At 43.1% G+C, this 22498-nt stretch overlaps 1 protein-coding gene and 1 pseudogene across 2 annotated transcripts in view; one reads left to right on the top strand and one right to left on the bottom strand.

Moving 5' to 3' along the window:
• The window catches only part of LOC100756106, a 42905-nt pseudogene extending 26927 nt beyond the window's left edge, over positions 1-15978 (bottom strand).
• Positions 15787-22498, top strand: part of Smap1 (small ArfGAP 1) — an 80771-nt gene continuing 74059 nt past the window's right edge. Inside the window, exon 1 of one of the 2 annotated variants that reach the window (XM_027392808.2) lies at positions 15787-16094. In XM_027392808.2, the coding sequence (XP_027248609.1) occupies positions 15977-16094 (118 nt within the window). In that variant the 5' untranslated portion in view covers positions 15787-15976. The remainder of the gene's footprint in view (positions 16095-22498) is intronic. The other variant, XM_027392807.2, reaches the window with a different exon arrangement.

The following is a 22498-nucleotide window of genomic DNA, read 5'->3' on the forward strand; positions in this document are numbered from 1 at the left end:
TGTTTCTCCTCAGAAGCCCTCACAGTATTAGCACCCTCCTCTTCAGAGCATTGCTTCCACAGTCATGTGATCAGTATCCGTCGTCTTTAGAATCTGTGATGGTTGGAATAGGTATGGCCCCCATAGTCTCGTGTGTTTGAATCTTGGCCAATAGGTGCCAAGTGGCACTATTAGGAAGTGTGACCTTGATAGAGGAAGTTTGTCACTGTAGAAGCCAGTTTTAAGTTTTTGTATGCTCACGCCATGCCGAGTGTGGCACACACTCCTGCTGCTGCCTGCAGATCAAGATGTAGAACTCTCAGCAACTTCTCCAGCACCATGTCTGCTTTCGTGCCTCCATGCTTCTTCCCATAGTGATAACGGACTGAACTTTCCCTTTATAAGAGTTGCTGTGGTCATGGTGTCTCTTCATAGCAATAGAACCTTAGCTAGTCAGACTGTGACGGACTTCAGAACAGAAAGTGAGTCTTTCCCACTTGTGACTGTTGTACAGTGTGGTCCTCTGGACACGACATGGACATTTTCATCTTGCAGTCAGAGCAGATTTGATTGATCTAGTCCCCTATGCAAGACCAGCTAGTTGTACTGGGTGGTTTTGTGTGTCAACTTGACACAAGCTAGAGTCACAAGAGGAAGGAGCCTCAGTTGAGGACATGCCTTATCGAGATACAGCTGTTAGGTATTTTTTCATTTAGTGATCACTGGGGGAGGGCCCAGCATGTGGTGGGTGATGCCATCTTTGGGCTGCTGGTCCTGGGTTCTATAAGAAGGCAGGTTGAGCAGGCCATGGGAAGCAAGCCAGTAAGCAGCTCCTCTTCATGGCCTCTGCATCAGCTCCTGCCTCTGGGATCCTTTGATCCAGTTTGAGTTCCAGTCCTGACTTCCTTCAGGGATGAACAGCAATGCTGATGTGTCAGCCCAATAAACCCTTTCCTTCCCAACTTGCTTTTTCCATCATGGTGTTTGTCACTGCAATAGATTCCCTCATGGCAGGAGTAAGGGTGTGGTGATCTTCAGACTCTGAAATGACAAACATTAGAGATTACAGCCACTCTTTTCTCCCACCCAGTCCTATCTTAGCTGCAGTCGTCTCAGGGGCTGCTAAACTAGGACATCTAGAGTTCCATCTAAAGAGCTTTGGAATTCCATCACTTATGCTGGTGTGGAACTTTTCTTTAATGCAGCTGTTTTGGGGTTACTAATGCTCATTTTGACAATGTAGCTGCCTTTGTATTTCCCCAATCCTGTAAGTATCCCCTCACCCATTCTCCTTGAAGTAGCTCAAAGTCATTGGTTCACCAAGTTGGAATTGGATAAAATTGTTTCTCTAGTTGGCTATTGATGCCTAACTGGATTCATTTCTCCCCAGTAAAAACTATATGACAAATACATCCCCACTGACTAGCCAATAGTCTATGATAAAAACATGTTTCTTGAGTGAATGTATGAATGAATGGATGGATGAATGAATGAATATAAGAAGGTAGACTCGAGCCCTTTACCTGCTAGCACCTTGGGAACTTTAGGCCTTTTCAACTGCTTTCTCTTCCGAGCTGACAGTTGATGACCCTGCCCTTTGAAGTGACTTCTGTGGAGCCTGAGAAAGTGCCATCTGTTAGTTAGGGTCAAGGGTTTTTGAAAACACTGGTCCATCAGCCTGAAGGAGCTGATGAGCTAAAACTATTTTTAAATGGTAGTTTCTCAGATATCTATCATATGAGATAGTTTAAAGAAAGACCTGAACCAGCTGGATCATTTATTGGGCACTTTTTTTTTGAATGAATCAGAGAAGATTTCTAAAGCAGATGGTTGAAAGGTTGAGTTTTTGAACTTGCTGATGTTTGAGAGAGGGAAGTTAGAAAGTGGGTCCTGAACTAGGAGGGCTTGCAGAGTGACTTTCTTATCTACCATCATCCCCATCCTTCCCCTGACGCCCCACTCCCATTTGTTGAGACAGTGTCTCACTATGTAGCTCTGGCTGACCTGGACCTAACATGTAGATCAGACTCACCTCCAAATTGCAGCCATCCTCCTGCCCCAGCTTCTCCAATGCTGGGATCATAAACACGTGCCTAGCCAAGACTGACTCTTACATAATGCCATGTTCTCCTAGTAATTATATGAATATGGCTTGTATGACAGGCCTGAAATCTATTGAACATCTTCTGTTGAGGGGCCTGTGTTGGCACTGATGTCTAAGGAGTTGTTGGGTGAGAAGACAGGACAGCTTGCCCTCTTTGCTCTGGAGGGACAGAAGATGCTGATTTGGCATCTACTAAGCAGAGCAGATGGTCAGAGTTGCCAGGGTGAAGTACCAAGGTAAAAATGTAGAATTGGAGTGGGAGATGGCAGATGGAAAAATATGGCACCAAAAGTGATGGGAAGCTTTCGAAGGGTGGTGGGGGAAAAACTTTGGCAAGGATTCTTGGAGTCTGGGGAGACTGCCCATCAACGTTGCCAGAACCTGTGGCTTTGGGCATGTGCAAAGATTATTATGCTAGTGCCTCAGAGAGCAATTAAAAGATGAAGCTGGGACAGTAGAGCCTGGATAAGTACACACACTGAGGGAGCCACAAAGCCCTGGGCTGAGGCTCAGCACCAGCAAGAGGAGTAACCCAATAGAGAGAGAAGGTTTTCTGCTCTCTGTGAAGATTATGTTTTTGTCATACCTTTTTTTCATGGACACATAATAATCATACACATCTCTGGAATGCAGTGTGGTACTTCAATACATGCATACCATCTCTGTAATGATCAAATGAGGGAAATTACTATAGCCACCGCCTTAAAGTTCTGCCATTTCATTGGTCAAGGAAGCTTCTAAATGTCTTTGCTTTAGTTCTTTATAGAACACGGTATAAATTATTATATACTCTTGTCACCACATTGCAGAAAACTGGGATTCACTCTCTCAGCTTAGTTTGGTTAACTTCATCTGAACGTTCTCCTCCTGTACCCTCCATACACCCTTCCTAGCCTCTCCTGACTACAGTTCTACTCTCTACTTCTGTAAGATCCACTTTTTTAATATCTCACACAAATGAGAACATGTGGTATTTGTCTACTGTGCCTCACTCATTTCTTTTGACATAGTGTTCTCCAGTTTAATTTATACTCTCACAAGTGATGGGACCCCACTCATTTTTATGACTAGATAGTATTCAGCCACAAATATGTATACCATTTAGAAGAGAAATTTCTAGCAGGCACAGGGACAGAGAGAAAGACAGAGAAAGAGTTGAGATGCTTTGGTGGTTATCCAAAAATGCATAATGAACTTCTATGGGCCAAGAGGAATGCTCAGCATAGATTCAAGAAAAATGAATAAGCTCTGGGTGGGGTGGTGCAGCTTCATTCCCAGGAGGTAGAAGCAAAGTGATCATGAGTTTGAGGATAGCCAAGTCTACATAGTGAGTTTCAGGCCAGCCATGGCTACATAATGAGAACATATCAAAAGCAGAGTAAAACAAAAGAATAATGCATAAGAATGAAGGCAAGTTATGCTCAGTTTCCTGGTGCTTCCATGTAAGGTAATCTTCCTTAATACCATTTTCACTATTCTTTCTATAGCAGTATCATTTATCACAACAAAATCTACTTATCCTGTGGATACAGGTAAAGGAGTTATACAATAATATAAACCCAGGTGAATCATCACTCCAAATAAGATACACGTAAGATTCCTAATGAGACAAGGCCTGTACTCCCGCCCAGGAGGATCATGTTTTTGAGGTCACCTTGGGCTACATAGCAAGTTCAAGGCCAGCTTGCTCTACATAAGTAAAAAGTTCCTCAATAGCCAAGGGCTAAGTATGTAGCTCGATGGTAGAGTGCTCATCTAGCCCAGAGCCTTGGGTTTGATCTCTACCAGCACACACACACACACACACACACACACACCACAAGAGTGTCTAGTCATTCTCCTTCCTGGCCATTACAGCCCATCATGGGTGTGATTTCTATTAGTTCTGATTATTGGAATTATGCAATATATATTCTTTTGCTTCGGTTTTAACTGCATGTAATCTTTTGAGACTCATGTGTGTTGTTTTTCGAGTCAGGAGTTTATTATATTTAATTGCTAAGCTGTGTTCCACAGTGTAACATCACCAAATCTTTCACTTATTCTCTTGTGTATGAATGCTTATGTTATTTCCAGGCTTCGGCTAGTGTGATGACTAATTTCATTGTCAACTTGAGTGTATCTGGAATTGACTAAAACCAAATGGCTGGGCATATCTGTGAAAGATTTTTTTCTTCAGTCATTTGAAATGAGAAGGCCCACTTCTAATCTGGATATTTGAGGTGGGAAGATCCACCTTTAATCTGGGCCACACCTTCTGCTGGCAGCCTCTATAAAGGACTTGGAAGAAGGAAGTGTGCTCTCGGCTCTCTCTAGAAGTTCATTCCTTCACTAGCATTAGAGCCTACTTAAAGAAGGAATTCTAGCATATACCAAAGACCAGTTGAGGCATTGAGTCTTGTGAACGAAACAGCTACTAGATTCTTGGACCTTTCATTGGTAGACAGCCATTGTTGGACTAGCTGGATCACAGCCTATAAGCCATTCTAGTAAATATATATATACATATTTACATATGTATATATATTTATATTTTTCTATAATTTCTATTTCTCTAGAGAACCTTGACTAATACAGCTAATATAATCAGGCTGTTGTGAATGGTCTTGTATATAATAAATCTTTTTGTGCATATTATTTTCATTTCTCTTGGAGTAGAATTGTTGGAATATAGAAATAGGTATGTCTATAATTTGTTTTCCAATGTGGTTAACACAATTTAATATTTCTGTTGGCAATACGAGTTTTAGTTGTTTACCTACTTAATATTGATATTGTCAACCTTTTAAAAATTTTAGTTATTCTAGCAAGGTGAAGGTAGCACCACACTATGATTTTTATTTATGTGTCCCTAATGACAAATGATGGGCATATTGGTCACTCACATATCTCTTTTTGTATTATCTCTGAATATTTTATTATTTTATGGGTCATTTTTCTTTTTCTTGCTGTCTTTTGAATTCCTTACACATTTTCTCAGCCAATCTTTTGTCATCTTCATGTATTTCACATATGTTTACTGTCTCAGTTGCTTTCCCATCACTGTGACAAAACACCATGCCCAAGGCAACTTATCAAAGAAAGGGTTTAATTAGCTTCTGCTTTCAGAGGGTTAGAGTCCCCGATGGCAGAGCAAAGGCACAATGACAGGAACATCTGAGTGCTCACATCTGGATCGAAAGCAGGAAGCTGAGAGGGAACTGAGAATGAAAGGAGGCTTTTAAACGTTAAGCTCTGCCCCTGTGACACACCTCCTCCAACAGGGCCACCTTTCTTAATCCTTCTCAAACAATCCACCAACTGGGAACAAGCATGCAAATATATGAGCCTGTGGGGGACATTCTCATTCAAACCACCACATCCTCTATAGTTTGCCTTTTTTATTTTTTCCTTTCAAAAGGGCCTCATGTAGACTAGGCTGACCTCAACCTCACTATGTAGCAGACAATGGCCTTACATACTGTTACCTCTGTCTCTACCTCTAAGTGCTGTGATTAAAGGTCTGAGCCACTACACATGGGCTGCATTTTACATTTTACATTTTGAAGATCAGGAAATTTAAAATTTAGAGATGTTTTATTTTCAATTTTGTTTTCTTTTATGGCCAGTACATCTTCTGCCCTAAGAAATCTTTGTCTATTATAAGGTTACAAGGGATGGAATTTTTTTTTTTGCAGATTTTTTTATTTGAATTAGAATCAAGATTGTTTTACATGACAATCCCAGTTCCCTCTCCCTTCCATCCTCCCCTACCAACTCCCCAGCTAAATCCCTACCTATCACATATCCTTTCTGCTCCCCCTGGATGGTGAGGCCTTTCATAGGGTGTCATCAGAGTCAATTGTATCCTTTGGGATAGGGCCTAGACCCACCCCCATGTGTCTTGGCTCAGGGAGTATTCCTCTATGTGGAATGGGCTCCCAAAGTTCACACCTATGCTAGGGATAAGTACTGAACTATTACAGCAGGTCCCATAGACTTCCGAGGTCTCTTCACTGAAACCCATGTTCCTGGGGTCTGGATCAGTCCCATGCTGGTATCCCAGCTATCAGTCTGGGGAGCAAGAGTTCCCCGATGTTCGGGTCAGCTGTTTCTGTGGGTTTCACCAGCCTGGTCTGGACCTCTGTGCTCTTCACTCATCCTTCTTTGCATCTGGATTCCAGTTCAGTTCAGTGATTAGTTGTAGGTGGCCACTTCAACTTCCACCAGCTACTGAATGAGGGCTATCAGGTGGTATATAAGTCAGTCATCAATCTCATTATCAAGGGAGGGCATTTAAGGTAGCCTCTCCTCTGTTGCTTAGATTGTTAGATGGTGTCATCTTTGTAGATCTCCAGACCTTTCCCTAGTGCCTGATTTCTCTGTAAACCTAAAATGCCTCCCTCTATTATGGTATCTCCATTCTTGTTACCTTCTATTCTTCCCCTGACTCAAACTTTCTGCTCCCTCATGTCCTCTGCATCCCTCCTCTTCTTCCCTTCTCATTCTCCTAGCTCCCTCCCCCCTCTTCCAGTGCTCCCAATTTGCTCAGGGGATCTTGACCCTTTCTCCTTCTCCAGGGGACCATGTATGTCTCTCATTAGTTTCTCTGGCAGTGTGGATTGTAGGCCGGTAATCCTTTACTCTATGTCTAAAATCCACATATGAGTGAGTACATAGATAAGGGATGGATTTTTAAAAAACGATTTCAATTTTAAACAATTTCCTCCTTCCCTCCTGCTAGTATGTTGTTACTTTTAGTTTAAAGTTATGAAGATGATAATTTCGGTAAGAAGGTTAAACATGACATTAGGAGAAAATTTCATGTGTGTGTAAAATGTCTCATCATAGCAAGATTGCTAAATGACAAAGGGTTCCTTTAAAGGAATGCATTCATTTAAAGACTAGGAAAAAGAAGCCATGTTCTTTTATGGTCATAGTCTGTTCTAAACTGAAATGCAGATTCTGTGAAATCTATTATTAAGTGGGGGAAAAGACAGATTTATCAAATAAAACATGGTGTTTTATCAAGATTGGAAGTGAATTAAAAGTGATAGCACAAAAAGCTTTAGGCTGAATTGCCTATAAACAAAATGATCTTGTTGCTCACTGCTGGGAGGATGGGATGTACAAGAGTAGACCATCTAGACAGTATGTGTCTCATAGATGTCCTCCTCTCCCTGCATTCTCATTTGGTAGGAGCTCAGGCCCCTAGTGTACAGCACTAATCCCATTCATGATGATTTTACCCTAATGATCTATCTCCCACAGCCTCCTCACCGAACATAATCAAACTGGATCTTAGCTTTCCATGTATTAATGTTGCGAAAGGTCACTCATATTCAGACGGGTGCCCATTGTCAGCAATGACAGTGCACTCCCTGAATCTGTCTCAGTTTGTTTGTTTGTTTGTTTGTTTGTTTGTTTTTCTAACAAAGAGGAAAGCATTGGAAGACAGATAGGTAGCCATCAGAGAATCCGAGGGTCAGCTGACTAGCCAGTTTTTAGAAAGGATCAAAGCTGGAGTGGCTGTGGGGATCAGAGAGCAGGATGGGAGGACTAGGTTTCTATGCAGATGAGTGACCCCCTTGCTGCTTCTGCTTGGTGGCGGTCCTACCCTGAAGCATGGCTTCAGTAATGCCAGGCAGTGGTGGCACACACCTTTAATCCCAGCACTTGGGAGGCAGAGGCAGATGGATCTCTGTGAGTTCAAGGCCAGCCTGGTCACAAAACTAGTTCCAGGACCACCAAGGCTACCTACATAGAGAAACCTTGTCTTGAATCCCCCCCCCCCCCCCCCCGCAAGAAAAGTGCTACAAACAAGTTTATAAAACAGAATTGTGTATATTAGATTATATTTTTTAAACAGTTGCCTTAAAAGTTACGTTTCGGCTGGGCATGATGGTGCATGCCTATAATTCTCAAGAGGCAGAGGCAGGAGGATCTCTGTGAGTTTGAGGTCAGTTTGGTCTATATTGGGAGTTGTAGGCCAGCAAAGGCTACATAGTAAGAGTCTGCCTCAAGTGTGTGTGTGTGTGTGTGTGTGTGTATCTTAAATATAAATATGAAGTAGAATAAGGTAGAAAAGACCAATTATTAAATACTGATTTATTTAGTGATTTACTTAAAGCACTGCTTATACTGCCTGTTTGCCAGGCATGACTTCACTCGCTACCTGGAAGGGAATGACCTGGAGGAATAGCTGAAACAATAGGTCATTGCCCTTAACAACCCACTGACTGCCAAGTATGCTTCTGTGAAATCCTGCTTGCTGGCCTGCCCCATCTTGTGATTTTAGAGTATAAAATGAGACTATAAACTGGACTTTCAGGGGCTATCCTGGCTTTGGTATACCAGTGACATATCCTCTCTTCCACTCCTTGGTGTCACAGTGCTTATTCCAGAAAACTTCCTGCAACATATTTATGAGTTATGTTTCCTCGTTTCATTTCTAGAAGCTGAATGTTTCCAGCTACAGGTACCAACATTCACTCTCATTTACTCATTCATTCTTTTGGCAGATATTTATTGAGGGCTTTCCCGTGTATTAGCACTGCATTGAAAGCGCCGGGTAAGCTGGTCTCTGTGTAAAATAGTCTACCAGCTGTTATAGACATAAGGGATGAGGTTATGACTGTTTTGTTTCCAGTTCTTGTTTGTTTGGTGTGTGTGTGTGTGTGTGTATGTTTATGAAAGGGAGGGGGAGGGGGAGGGGGAGGGAGGGGAGACGGAGGGGGAGACGGAGGGGGAGACGGAGGGGGAGACGGAGACGGAGATCTCCCTGTATATAGCCTACATTGGGCTATATTCCAACGCTTCATTCTTCTGCCACCACTTCTGTACTACCACTCCCCTGCTTATTCACCAATTCTTATCTCCCTCTACATAGCACAGTACTTGGAACATAGAAGGAACTCAAAAACATATTGTTGAGTGGCTGGTTAAATGAATGTGAGGAGTCATCAACCCTCCTGTAAAAAGACAGCGGCTTGGGGAACGTACAGGATGAGAAGGTGCAATTTCAAAAAGCTACCCACAGTTATGTAATTATGCTTTAACAAAGTGCTTAGGCGAATGATGTCTAGAAGTCTACAGTTTCCATAGTGAGACTTGAGGACTAGCCACCCTGCCGTAGTTGGATCAGGCCTTAGCCTTTAGAGACATATGATGATTGTTTTTCTGGTCTCCAAGGCTGCATTGCAGTGACTGAAGGATTGGCTGTGTTCTGCTGGTTACTTGTAGCAAGTATGACCAGCAAACACATTTCAGTGTCTCTGTTGTTGTGCTAAAAGGTTGAGAAATTCCTTTTCCTATGTTGAGCAGTGGAATGTTGTGAATCCTTGTATAAACAGACACTTGCTTCATAATGAGTATTGGGAAAGAACTAATTTCTGAAGAAAGGTGGGGAAGGGGTGTGTGAGTCATTGTCAACAGAAACTTTACTCTTGGAGCAGTGAATGGGTAAAGGCACATGCCACCAAGCCTGCTGGCCTGAACTCCATTCTTAGAGGCCACATGGTCGAAGGAGAGAGCCAACTTCAAAGGCTGTCCTTTGACCTCCACACATACACCATGGCAAGCACACGCACACATGCACACAGACACACACAAATAAATAAATGCAATTATTTATATATGTGTATATAACACATATGCATATATATCTATGTATATTTCGCTATTTTTTTTCTGTGAAGAAGAGTATATTAGTACTTGATCACAGATCATGAAAGTGTTCTATACAGTTTTGTTTTGTTGTCGTGTTCCCCCCCCCCCCCCGCCAGACAAGGTTTCTCTGTATTTCTTTGGAGCCTGTCCTGGAACTCATTCTGTACACCAGGCTGCAGGATGGCCTTGAACTCACAGAGATTCGCCTGCCTCTGCTTCCCAAGTGCTGGGATTAAAGGCATGCATTACCAATGCCTAGCTCTATACAGTTTTAGGAGCCACAAATAGCAGCCTTCTCTGGTGTAACTTTTTTTTTTCTTTTTTAAAATCTTCTATTACTGGCCGGGCATAGGTGGCGCATGCCTTTAATCCCAGCCCTCGGGAGGCAGAGGCAAGTGGATCTCTGTGAGTTTGAGGCCAGCCTGGGCTCCAGAGCCAGTGCCAGGATAGGCTCCAAAGCTACAGAGAGAAACCCTGTCTCAAAAAAACAAAAAACAAAACAAAACAAAAAAACAAAAAACCCAAAAACAAAAAACTTCTATTACTCATATAGCCAATTCACCCAATTTAGAGCTGGTGAAAAACAAGTCAGATTCCCAATTTAAACATGGCAAGTTCTCCAGGGGTAAAGACTTTCAGCTCCATCTGGTAAGACTGAGGGATGACCATGACTCAGTACGAACTGTCTCTTGTTCCATTATGTGTGAATCCCTCCAGACCATGCGTGACTCCTTCAGTGTCTTGGAGTTGTATCTCGTTTTGTTAAGATTTGAATCTGAGGGGGGAAATGGGATGATTTTGTTTTTATTTCTTGCTGGCAATCATTTTTGAGGTGAATTTTTAAATAAAAAAAAAAAAACAAACCCACAACAACATATTCATTTATCCTCAAAGGCAAAGTGGAAGGTTGTATAGAGAAGTGTTTGGCCAGGTAACTCCTTTAGAAAACGGGACACCTAAATCTTGGGTAGATGAACAATGCTGTCCCTTATGACTCTGCTTACTGGTGTATCGTATCTGCTAGGCTGTGACTGGCGTCAGACCTCCAGATGATGGTGGCAATGCTGCTGCCTGGGAAGTCCTTGGTGAAGAAGATAGATTGCTGTACAATGGTGACAGGCAGTAGGACTGTGAATGGGCGGAGTGCCAGAAGGGTTAGAGCCACCAGCTCAGCTCTGTTGTTGCCAGACCGAAGGGCCTGACCTTTCTCATCCCCATCTGGGTTAGTGGCATCTCAGTTTTACCTGTCTCCCAACTTAGGAGTCTTGGTGTTATTCTCACCTCCTTTCTCTCACCCACCCCCCACATACAGTCAGCTGCCAAATTTTGCTGCTTCTAATTTTAAAATGTCACTTGATTCTGTCTTTCTCAAATCCTATGCTGTTTCCTTAAAATAGGCCTCCATCAGATCTTCTTGGGATGGTTATTGTAGCAGTTCTATCATCTGTTTCTGATAACAGATTCCCCCCAACCAGGCTCTCCACATTGCCACTGTGTTGCATAGAACAAAGCCTTTGATGTCATTTTCCCCCAGTAAAAAAGCACCTGATGTCTCTTATGCCCCTGGCATTCAAACCCTATAGCTGTCTCAAAGCTTAAGCTCCTTGGCTTTAATTTACCTTTTGTGCCATGGATCCTGTCCCACCTTCACATTCTTGGTGTATATTCTAGATTCCTGTAGCTTCCTATCATCATATGTCTTTCATGTAATCTTGTACTTTCATGAGTCTGTGTACATTTAAAAAAAGCCATTCCATTTTCTCTTTTCCCATCTTCATTCACTTGAATTCCTGCATATGCCCAAAACAAGTTTAAGCATCATCTCCTCTAGGAAGCCTTGCTGGATTCTCTCCCAGGCTACAAGACATTCCTTTCGCTCCGTGTTTTATAGTTGCTACAGATTTTACAGTGCACTTACGGTTTTCTTCATATGTTTGTATTCAACAGTAGATGGTAAGCTTTTGGTTAGCAGTGTGGTAGAAACCACAACTATTGGTAAATGAGTGCAATTTTGTTTTCTGCCCTAGATGCTTTGTATCACTCTCTTTCTTACCACTATAACCTTAAAGTACAACCAGTGGCTTCTAGAATGATTATACAGAGAAATACTTTTCAGAAAGATAGCCATTATTCACTATGGCTATTGAGCATTTGAAGTTTGGTTATGCCTGATAGGAATGAGCTGTCAGTATAAAAACAAACAATACACATTGTATAGTGATGCCAACATGAAAACAAGGATTTTTAATAGTTCTTACATGTTGACATGACACTTTGGATACACCAATGTTAAAATGTGCTGTTAAAATGAATACCTGAATATCAGGGTTCTTTTTCTCTATTTATAGATGTAGCTATGAAAACATTTAACATTGCAGTATGAATTTTATATCCCTTGACCCCTTCAGTGTATCCTATGGGTCATTCACTGGTGGTGAGCCTGACTTCTGCTTTCTGAATATTTACAGTGCTGGTCAAAGTTTTCAGAGGGCAAAGTGGGGGCATTAAAAATAGTCTTTCTTGGCCTCACCATCCAGGGGGAGCAGAAAGGACATGTGATAGGTAGGGTTTTAGTTGGGGGGTTGGTAGGGGAGGACGGGAGGGAGAAGGGAACTGGGATTGTCATGTAAAACAATCGTGTTTCTAACTCAAATAAAAAAAAATCTGCAAAAAAAAATAGTCTTTCTTAACTGGTCATTGCTGGATTAAGGCCCCTTTTATTGGGCTACTATCTAAACTGCAGAATCGATTGACACTTGTGTTGAGAAAGGATTGTTTTGCTTGGTTGCCCAGGTCTTCCACAATATTACCAAACTTGACTTATCTAACCTTAAATCTTACTCCATCCTTCATGGTACTCCTGTGTTCCTCTTTGTTTCCCAAGCTACTTAAGTTTCTGTGTATGCCTCTTCCTAATATTTCCCTCGCTAGTAACTTGAGTCAGTTTTCATTCTGTTTACTGAAACTCACTCTGAGGTCCTCCTTGTTATTTTTTCAGAATTGTGCAGCTTAAGCTTTGATTTGCTTAAATGCTGAGCATCTTTGTGACAAGTCGTTAGGACCTGGGATGGATCTTTCCAGGTTCTTGGTCTCTTATTCAAGAATGAAATAAAAGCTGACAGAAAAAAACTAAAAAAACTAGTAATAAAATAAAAGCAAAACAACAGAAAAGACCAAAATGGGGTACAAGAGAGCCGCAGGCTGCATGAGCTAGGATACTCAAGGGACCCAGTTAGTATTTGGGACTTTTCTTTTATGGGGTTCAAGAAGAGGAAGGAGGAGTTACTAGGAATCTAGTTTTGCATGTGTCCCTGTGTACTCTTCTGCTTCCTCCCTCAGTTTGTGCTCCATACGCCATGTCTGCTGCTTGCAGCCAAGCTTCCCTGCGGCAATTGACTCCTACCCCTCTGGAATCTTGTTTTCTTTTTTCTTTTTTTTTTTTGGTTTTTGGAGACAGGGTTTCTCTGTGGCTTTGGAGGCTGTCCTGGAACTAGTTCTTTTTTTGTAGACTAGGCTGGTCTCAAACTCACAGAGATCCGCCTGCCTCTGCCTCTCGAGTGCTGGGATTAAAGGCGTGCGCCACCACTGCCTGGCTCCCTCTGGAATCTTAAGCCCAAGAGGGTTAGGTAGGATGTAACATTGCTTAGTGCCAGTTTTAACCTCTTTCCCACCACAAGCCAAGGCCATGTTTATTTTGCTTACATAAGCCTCACATAATATTGCTAATATTAATCCACAGAGGGCAAAATCATTCCAACTGTTTCACTGAATTCAAACCCAGTGGCCCTGATGGGCTGTCATCGGAATACCTTCTCTTTCTGCCTTTGTTTGTTTGTTTTGTTTTGTTTTGTTTTGTTTTGTTTTGAGACAGTGTTAATTTGTATATCATTGGCTGTCCTGGAACTCACTCTGTAGACCAGGCTCTCCTCGAACTCACAGAGATCCACCTTCCTCTGCCTCCTGAGTGCTGGGATTAAAGGCATGGGCTACTACCACCACCACCACCACCGTAAGACCCCCGGAGGCTCAGGCCCCCCAGGATCTCAGCCCAGGACGGCGGTCACCCCAATCACCAGGCAGAGTCGAAAGCTTGATGCAAACTGCATGAGGCTTTATTGTAGTTGTTTAACGAGCTAACCCCATGTTAACTTGGGTCTTTCATCCACCGACCATGGCAGATGGCTAGGAAAGACGATGCAAAGCGTCTGCATAGAGATCTTATAGGGCAGCGTAAGGAGAGTGTCTAGGGGTACACACAGGCTCAGGATTGGTGTGCCTCTAGGCTTGGAGGGTTTGCTCTGTGTTGATTGGTCAACTGGTTGTTATGGCCCTCCCAGGGTGGTTGCTATGTTCTGTGCATCATTGCTGTGCACTTGTCCATAAAGCACACCCAGAGCCGTAAAGCATAGCACCACCAGCTAACTTCTGATTGGTTCCTTGCTATGAGGCAGGCATCTGACCTCCTAGTGACCAAGGCAAGGTCAGACAAGCACATGTTACTGTCATGGCTGCCGAAAGGGGCAGGCATCTGACATCCTAGTGACCAAGACAAGATCAGGCAAGTACGGCTGTTATGGCTGCAGAAATGGGGAGCTGGTCCCTTCATCACCACCACCACCACCACCACCACCACCACCACCACCACCACCACCACCACGCCCTGCTGTCTTTTTTTGCACTGAAGAATGTTGTTTACATTGTGTTGGGTAGGAAGAGTGTCTGAACCAAACTGCCACAGTCTTCAGGAGTTCTGCTTGGCCTGATTGCAAAAGATACACCGGTGGTGGTGGCTCACGCCTTTAATCCCAGCACTTGGGAGGCAGAGGCACTCTGTGAGTTCGAGACCGGCCTGGGCTACAAGAGCTAGTTCCAGGACAGCCTCCAAAGCTACAGAGAAACCCTGTCTCAAAAAACAAACACAAACAAACAAACAAAGCAAAAAAGATCATCGAAGCTGAGCCTGTTGACTCTTTATCATCATAGGAGGGGAGGGGGGGTGTTTATGGGACCCTTCCCCGGAATATCCAACCACCCCTCAGACATTTGTATGTGATTCTACCATACTTAGAGCTAGTTGGTTTGGGGGAGGGGCTTGAGGATATAGGTGGGGGAAAAAGGAGGGAGTTCATACTAGGCAGCCCTGGAGAATCCATCATCCCTGCTAGGTGAAGACCTTCCAGTGTGGCTACTTTAAGGTCACCTATGCGCCTGCCCATACCCCTTACCCATTACTCTGTAAGTTTAAGCCTAACAAGCTCATAGCTTTCCCTGGGAACTTTGGTGGAATTGTACCTAAGTTTGTGTTTGGGACCTTAGTTTCTCGCAGGGAAGGTATCCTAGCAGCACACTGTTTCTTGCTGAAGTGACACCCCTTTAATATTTCGTTCCTCGATCACTTTTCTTCTTCCTTGGTGGGGTTTATTGCCTGGTTTTAACCCTTCCACTTGTAGCATGGCCAAGTGACTTGACTCTTTTGTCTCACCTGTCTATGAGGCTATTAGTACCTTTGAATGTGTTTGGGTTAAATGAGCCAATAGAAAAATGCCAGAGTAACCAAACAATAAATGTCACCCCTCAAACATTTCACTACGACTAGATTACTACTTTCCCCTAACATGTAAGATACTTTTAGCCCCATTTCCTTCCATACGTATCTCTCGGTTCTAGAATAGTGCTTCCAAACTGCCGCTGCCCAAACATGGGATCCATCTATGCATAATATACCCAATATTAACTATAATCTGAGCATTTTCCGTGTGGTGTAGCCAAAGCAAAGCTCGGGAAACAAATGGAAGTCGCCTCCTGGGCAAAAAAAAACCCTTCCATTTTCTAGGTCCTCAGAGACCTCAAGCGACAGTCAGCCCGCCCCGGCCAGCGCCAGACGATTTCTAGAATCACCTTGGCTGACAGACGCCTTCCGCACGCGGACAGCTCGGCGCATGCCCAGCGCCCACCGCTCCGCCCTCCCGGAAGTCGCGGCTCTTTCCGCCCCGCCCCTTGCCGGCTGGGGCGGAGCGTGCGGCGGGCCGGGCGAGGAGGCGGGACACGTCGGCGCTGCCTCGGCCGCCGCCGCCCCTCCTCCGGTTCCAGCCGCCGCCGCCGCCGCCGCCGCCGCTTCCTGGGCCGAGTCCGCCCGCGGCCCCAGCGGCGCCAGGTGCCCTCGCCAGCCCGGCTTCCCCAGCGCCGACCGCTCGCCCGCCCGCCCGCCTGCCCGCCCGCGGCCCGGCCCGCCGCCCCGCCGCCGACATGGCGACACGCTCTTGTCGGGAGAAGGCTCAGAAGCTGAACGAGCAGCACCAGCTCATCCTGTCCAAACTGCTGAGGGAGGAGGACAACAAGTACTGCGCCGACTGCGAGGCCAAAGGTAGCGCGGGGCTTGGTGGCCGCTTGGCCCCCGGCCTCCTGCGGCCGTGACCTTCCCACCCTTCGCGGCCCTGACGGGAGGGCGGCCTCAGAGCCTGGGGCTCGGACGGAGGTCGCCGCCTCAGCCTCCGGCTCCGAGCCGCCCGCAGTCGCGATGCTGCCACCGCCTCGGGGCGCCGACTGGGTGGTGCTGATGAGGGCCGTGGGAGCCCTCCTGCCCCAGCCTCAGTTGCTCCCTGGGTGGAGCCGCCCTTAGGTCCCCTGTCCCCTTCTGGACCCTCCCGCGTGACTACGGCTTCCCTTGCCCCCCGCTGTGGTGTCCCAGGTGGAGCCCTACCTGCCTGCCTGCCCACCTGACAGCTTTTGCACAGGGCGTTTACTTGTGTTTCTGAAAAAGGACAGTGTTTGGAAATTTCACTGCACAGCCTAATCGAGAAAGGCTTTCTTATTTGTATACATTATCTCATATATATATATATATATATATATATATATATATATATATATATATATGTATGCACACATGTATTTACTCTGGATGTTATGGTGAAGAGGAGTTTGATTGCTTGTGTCGTGTGGAAAGTGGGCTATGTTCATGAAGAGTTTAGTCCTTAGGTTCTTCCCTGAGGACCCATTGGAGACTGTGGACACTGGTCTGTCTGCCTCATAAACGTAGAAGGTACATTCTAAAGATACAGAGATGAAAGAAGAAAAAAAAAAAAACCCATTAATTTTAGTTCAGTTGGAGGGCTTTTGCTTGAGCCTTTGAAATAGATACACTATTTTTAGCTGATCTGTTTTGTTTGGACATGTGATTTATTTTTAATGTCTTGTAAGTAATATGGAGAGACATGTTGCAGATTTAAAAAAAACCTATGTAGCTAGGAAAATATTTATTGTAAGTACATTTATTTGATTATTCTCTGTGAAATAGGTAGTTGCTCAGAGCAGAGACAGTCTTTGCAAACGCTGCTTATGATTTCTGCATTATTTAACATACTTTTCTTGAGGTGCTACTGTTTTCCCTCAATACAGTGCATAAGAGTCCATTGCAGTAGGCTGGTGGTATTTGAATAAATTGAGTGTCATAGCATCAGCATTATTGCTCTGTCATAACAGCTACTGGCTTATGGGAAGAGTCACATATTCATACTTTAATTAGAAATTTTATGAAGCACTTTTCAATATTATAGTAACTTGAGTCAGCTGTATAGTTAGTTATCCTGTGTAACTGTTAGGCAAGACATTTAAAAGAAAAGGCATGCCTGGTTTCTGTGGTAACGTTTGCTTGCTTGCTATTTGCTTGCTTGCTACTTGGTTCTGCCCGTGGTTATTTGGAACTACTGTTGTATATTGAAGCTCAGTTACTTGCTTATCACTTTCCTCATGAGACACTTTTTTCAGAAGCTAAGGAAAAGAAAAGGGCGAGAGATAGTTTACATTTTACCATCTTGAGTCATAAGGTAAGTAAAGATGCTAGTAAATGGGAAAGCTGTTATTAAAAAGTAAGTGATTCAGGGCTGTCGAGGTGGCTGTTGGTTAAGAACATTGACTGCTCTTCCAGAGGACCCATGGCTCACATGGCAGCTCACTCTGTAACTCCAGTTACAGGGGTCCTATGTGCTTTTCTGGCCCCTGTGGCCAGCCGGCATGCAGGTGGTGCACAGATACACGAAGACCCATACACATTTTAAAAATTAACCAAGTCAGTGATTTCCTTTTGTGTATAGGAGTGATTTAAAAATTTCTGCTTTCTTTCTCCAAAACAGTACTGCAGAAAATCAGATTTTCACCAAGTGTGTTAATATCTTGTTTTTCATTTACTGTTTTGGGAGATGGAAGGAAAACAGTCATATTCTTCTTTATTTGGTCTTGTTTAGTGTCTCTGTCTGTCTCTGTCTCTGTCTCTCTCTCTCTCACACACACACTTTTTTTTTTTGAGAAGTGGAGAAAGTGGGATAGACTGGTATCAAGAGCTCAAGGGTAAAACTTGAGGGTCATGAACTCTGCTGTCATGATTTAGAAAGATGTTTTTTCTACTAAATGTAGAATGATGTTAAAACATTTTTGTAAATTATTTCATTGTTTTATCTTGATACATAAGGAAATAGTCACAGGTACAGTCGCTTTTTTTTTTTTTTTAATCTCAACTAGATTTGATTTTATAGTGTGTGTGTGTGTGTGTGTGTGTGTGTGTGTGTGTGTGTGTGTGTCAGGTTCATGCATGCCCTCACACTGTGGGAATTAAACACTAGTGATTTCTACATGGTAGGCAAGTATTTTACTACTGTTACATTCCTGCCCTCCCCCCTTGTTTTTTGTGGTGGGTCATGTGTAGTCCTGGTTTGCCGAAGTCTCATGATTTCCCTATGTCGTCCTCTTGAGCATGCATTGCTACATACTGTATAACTTTAAATATATTTCTGTAAAGTTTTTGTGCCTTTTATAGGTGAGTTGATTATGGCATATTCTTATAGTAGAATTAATTCTTGGCTTTTGTATGATTTTTGAGTCTGTTATATATGCCAATAACTAATAAATGTAGGTTTCGAAGTTCTGATTAGATGTACTCATGAGAGACATGAGGATCTTAGATCAGTTATTGAAAGGTTCCGTTCTGTGTATGTATTGATATTTCCCTCATTGAATAGTAATTTCATTGAACTTTTTACTGTCTTAAAACGATTTCTTAGTTAATTCTGTTTTCTTTCAAAAACTGTTTCCCCATCATTCTTTGAGAACATGGCCCTAAAGTAAAGCCTAGGGTTAATGGTTGCCCTGTTCTGTTACCTCCCGATAATTAGTGGAAGAATGCCAGTTGGGTCTTGACATTTTCTGAGTCACTAGCTTGTATTTCCTGTACTGACAGGGTGAGTAAGGAAGGAGAACATGATGGCACAGGTACTGGCTGGTTCCTGCTCTTGACCCTGTTCTCCAATACAGTGTACAACTGAGCGTAAGAGCTGCCAGGTGGAGCTGCACATCTTTATCACTATAGGAGTTTAAAAGCAGTTCTCTTGGATATTAATTGATGGCAGTATGGGGCAGTGAGGATATGGTGTTCCCTTTGCCGTCTTAAATTTGATTTCAGAATTTAAAGCTTCATCCATAAATAATACTGGCTTTGATTTTTTTCTAAATACATAAAAATTGGAAATGATTGTATTGCTCAGTAGTAAGTTTTAGGGCAGTCAGAGGCGCAGACTTTTTTTTTTAACTCTGTAGTTCATTTTATTCTGACTTTCTGGTCTCCAGAGGGTAAGCTGCTTGCGTAGATCAAACACTTCTTTATTCCACATGTCTTGAGGCCAGTTAAGCACTGGATTAGGTTTTGGGGCAGAAACATTCGTAGACTGAAAAGTGTGTGCTAATGCAGACTGAATATTTGAAAATGATTAATTCTGAAAGTGTGCTAAGTGTAAGAGTAACAGCTGTTAGCAGTAACCCTCTGTTTCTTCTCTAGCTCTTTCCTTGGCCTTGACCTTTGTCCAATGGCTCTCCATGATTCCTAGAATATTGCCTTCATGCCTTTGCACATTCTAGTCCTAGTCCTACCTCTGATCCTGTTTTATCCTTGCTCAGTTTCTACTCATATTTACATTTTGCTTAAATGTCCTTTCCAGGGAAACAGTTCCCCTCATCTTCCCAGACTGAGTTATGCTTTCATTTATACATTTGAGACATTGGCCTAATCTTTCTTACCACAATCATAATTGGAGTATTACTGAAGTAATGATGGGGCACTCCATGTTTCTGTTGAATTACAGCTTTGAAGGAGAAGAGATCTTGCTTATCTCACTTGGAGTAGTTTCTTTAGCCCTAAGCACGGTAAATGACGTTTGGTAGGTAAATGGAACTCAGCAAATACCTTTTGGTTGTATGAATGAATGGAAGAATGAACGTGGAATTAGTAGCAGTCTTGTGAGTTAAGGTACAGAGTGCTAAGCATTGGAGGACACAGCTGTATGTATACAGGGTATGGTATATGCAAGGTAGAAGTGGTTTCTCTATGGCCATTTTATTTTGGTGAGCTGTCTTTATATGATCAGATTTGATAGTGGCTAATCGGAGGAAGAAGCAGGATGGTAGAAATGGTTGGGGATTCAGTTGAGTGAGGTGATGTTTACTAGTAATCAGAGGATGAAGGTAAGGGGATTGTAGTTCAGTGTATGAGCCAGGGTGTAGAGCAGGAAACAGAGCCACTGTATCTATTTTTTGGTCAGGGGCTTAAGAAATCATTGGAAAAACTGCAGGAAGTGAAACTCAGGAGTCATTTTTGAACTTTTACTTGCAAGGTCATACATTGTGCCGGTATTGTCATTGCCTCATTGTCAGGGCTGCTTTTCATTCTCACCATTGATGATAGGTGGGAGACTGAGACATTGTCTATTAGACATCTTTGTCAGTGGTTCCTGCTGTAGGGTTACACACTTGTGCTTTTCATGTGCATGTAATTGGCAGAGTCTAATCTGTTCGGACACCTTGCCTTTTGGGGAGTGTTTTCCTTTTTCTAATCTCTTCATAAAGTAGAAACAGCTGAGCTCATTTGCTTGCAAGAGCCAGTCCCAAGAGTTAAGGGGGGCAGGATGGGTTAGAGAACATGTTTTAGTGTGTTTATTTTACAATTGTTGGAGAAAATGCTTCTAGAGGAACTTTTACTGAAAAGCAGAGTTTACCCTGAGGAGCTTGTGTTTATGTTTACAGAGTTAGTTTGTACACATAGAGGTGTATGGTTAGAATTCATTTGAAGATGCTGTCAATCTGAAGATTCCTTAGATGGGCCTCTGTTGTCCTTAGGGTTCTGCTGATCGGGAGGCTTCCTCTAATGTTTTGTCCAGATCCCTCGTCCCAGAGCTGGAGTGGAAACTTCTGCTCTCTCTCTAACATATTATTTTAAAACTTGAACTGTATTTTTTCTCCTAATTTTTGTTTCTCAAAAATTTATTTACAATATTTTTTTTATTATTTGACTTCATCAGTGGAGAATTACATTCTAGTAATTCTTCTGTAAAATGCACACATACACACTCATAGATCTTTACTCTCACACACACATTGTCTCACAAAGAAAGACACTTACTTGACATACATGGTCCCCTGGAGAAGGGGAAAGGGTCAAGATTCCCTGAGCAAATTGGGAACACGGGAAGAGGGGGGAGGGAGCTAGGAGAATGAGAAGGGGAGAAGAAGGATGCAGAGGTCATGAGGGAGCAGAAAGGTTGAGTCAGGGGAAGAATAGAAGAAAGGATATGTGATAGGTAGGGTTTTAGGTGGGGGGGGTGGTAGGGGAGGACGGGAGGGAGAAGGGAACCGGGATTGGCATGTAAAACAATATTGTTTCTAATTCAAATAAAAAAAATCTGAAAAAAAAGAAGACACTCACTCTAACACTCTTACATACATACATACACACTGTCTCACACGCTCACATATTCACACATTCTCTCAGACACTCTCACATACACATGAATTCTCTCACATACAATCTCCCCCCTCCACCCCCCAAGGATTTGAACTCTTCACAAAGACCAATGTAAACAACTTTATTGATGTTTAAAGAATTAGGCTGTAAAACAGTTGGTACTCTAATTATGTAAGTCATAAACTCAAGCTTGGTTTCCTTAATGCTAATGGTACCTCTACTAGTGATCTTTTGTTGGATGGAATCTAGCCATTTTTCCCCCTTAGTTTTCAGTTTTCCCAGTGATTACCAAAGTAATATAGAGGGTGTTTTATTTAAGTTTATTTATAAGAAAAGTTGACTACAGGGCAGTAAAAGTATTCACTGTAAAGGGTTTATGTAACATACAATTTTGCTTGTAGGTCAGGTCAGTGTTTTCTGAGCTATATTACTTTTCTGCTGCAGTCACCAAATATTTGAGGTTTGATACTTTAAAGAAAAGAGTACATAGCTTGAGAGGTTATGGGGAGGGCCCCCTTATCTGTGTCAAATGTGTATGAGATCATGTCGGGCAAGATCACCTTGACAAGAGGCCAGAGAGTGGGAGGATTTAGGTTTGCTCTTACTACAGCCTCTCACACTTAGAGGAACTAGTAAGATCTGGTGAGAACTGCCTTGAAGGTAGAGTGCTTCTAATGACCTAGTCACCTACTATAAAGGTTCATTTCTTGTGTGTGTGTGAATATGTGTATATATGTGTTCATGAGTCTGTGGCAGCCAGAGGTCATCCTTGGGTATCATTCTTCAGGAGCCATCTGCTTTGTTTTTTGAGACTGAGATCTGGGGCTTGCAGATTTGGATAGGCAAAGTGAGTTGCAGGGATTCACCTGTCTGCACCTCCTTGGTTCTAAATAAGCACACACCACTATGCTAGCTTTTGCATGTGTGCTAGAGAATAAATTCAGGTTATCCTGTTGGTGTGGGTGAGCTAGCTGTACAGCTCA

Source organism: Cricetulus griseus, assembly GCF_003668045.3.
Source record: "Cricetulus griseus strain 17A/GY chromosome 1 unlocalized genomic scaffold, alternate assembly CriGri-PICRH-1.0 chr1_1, whole genome shotgun sequence".
NCBI lineage: Eukaryota > Metazoa > Chordata > Mammalia > Rodentia > Cricetidae > Cricetulus > Cricetulus griseus.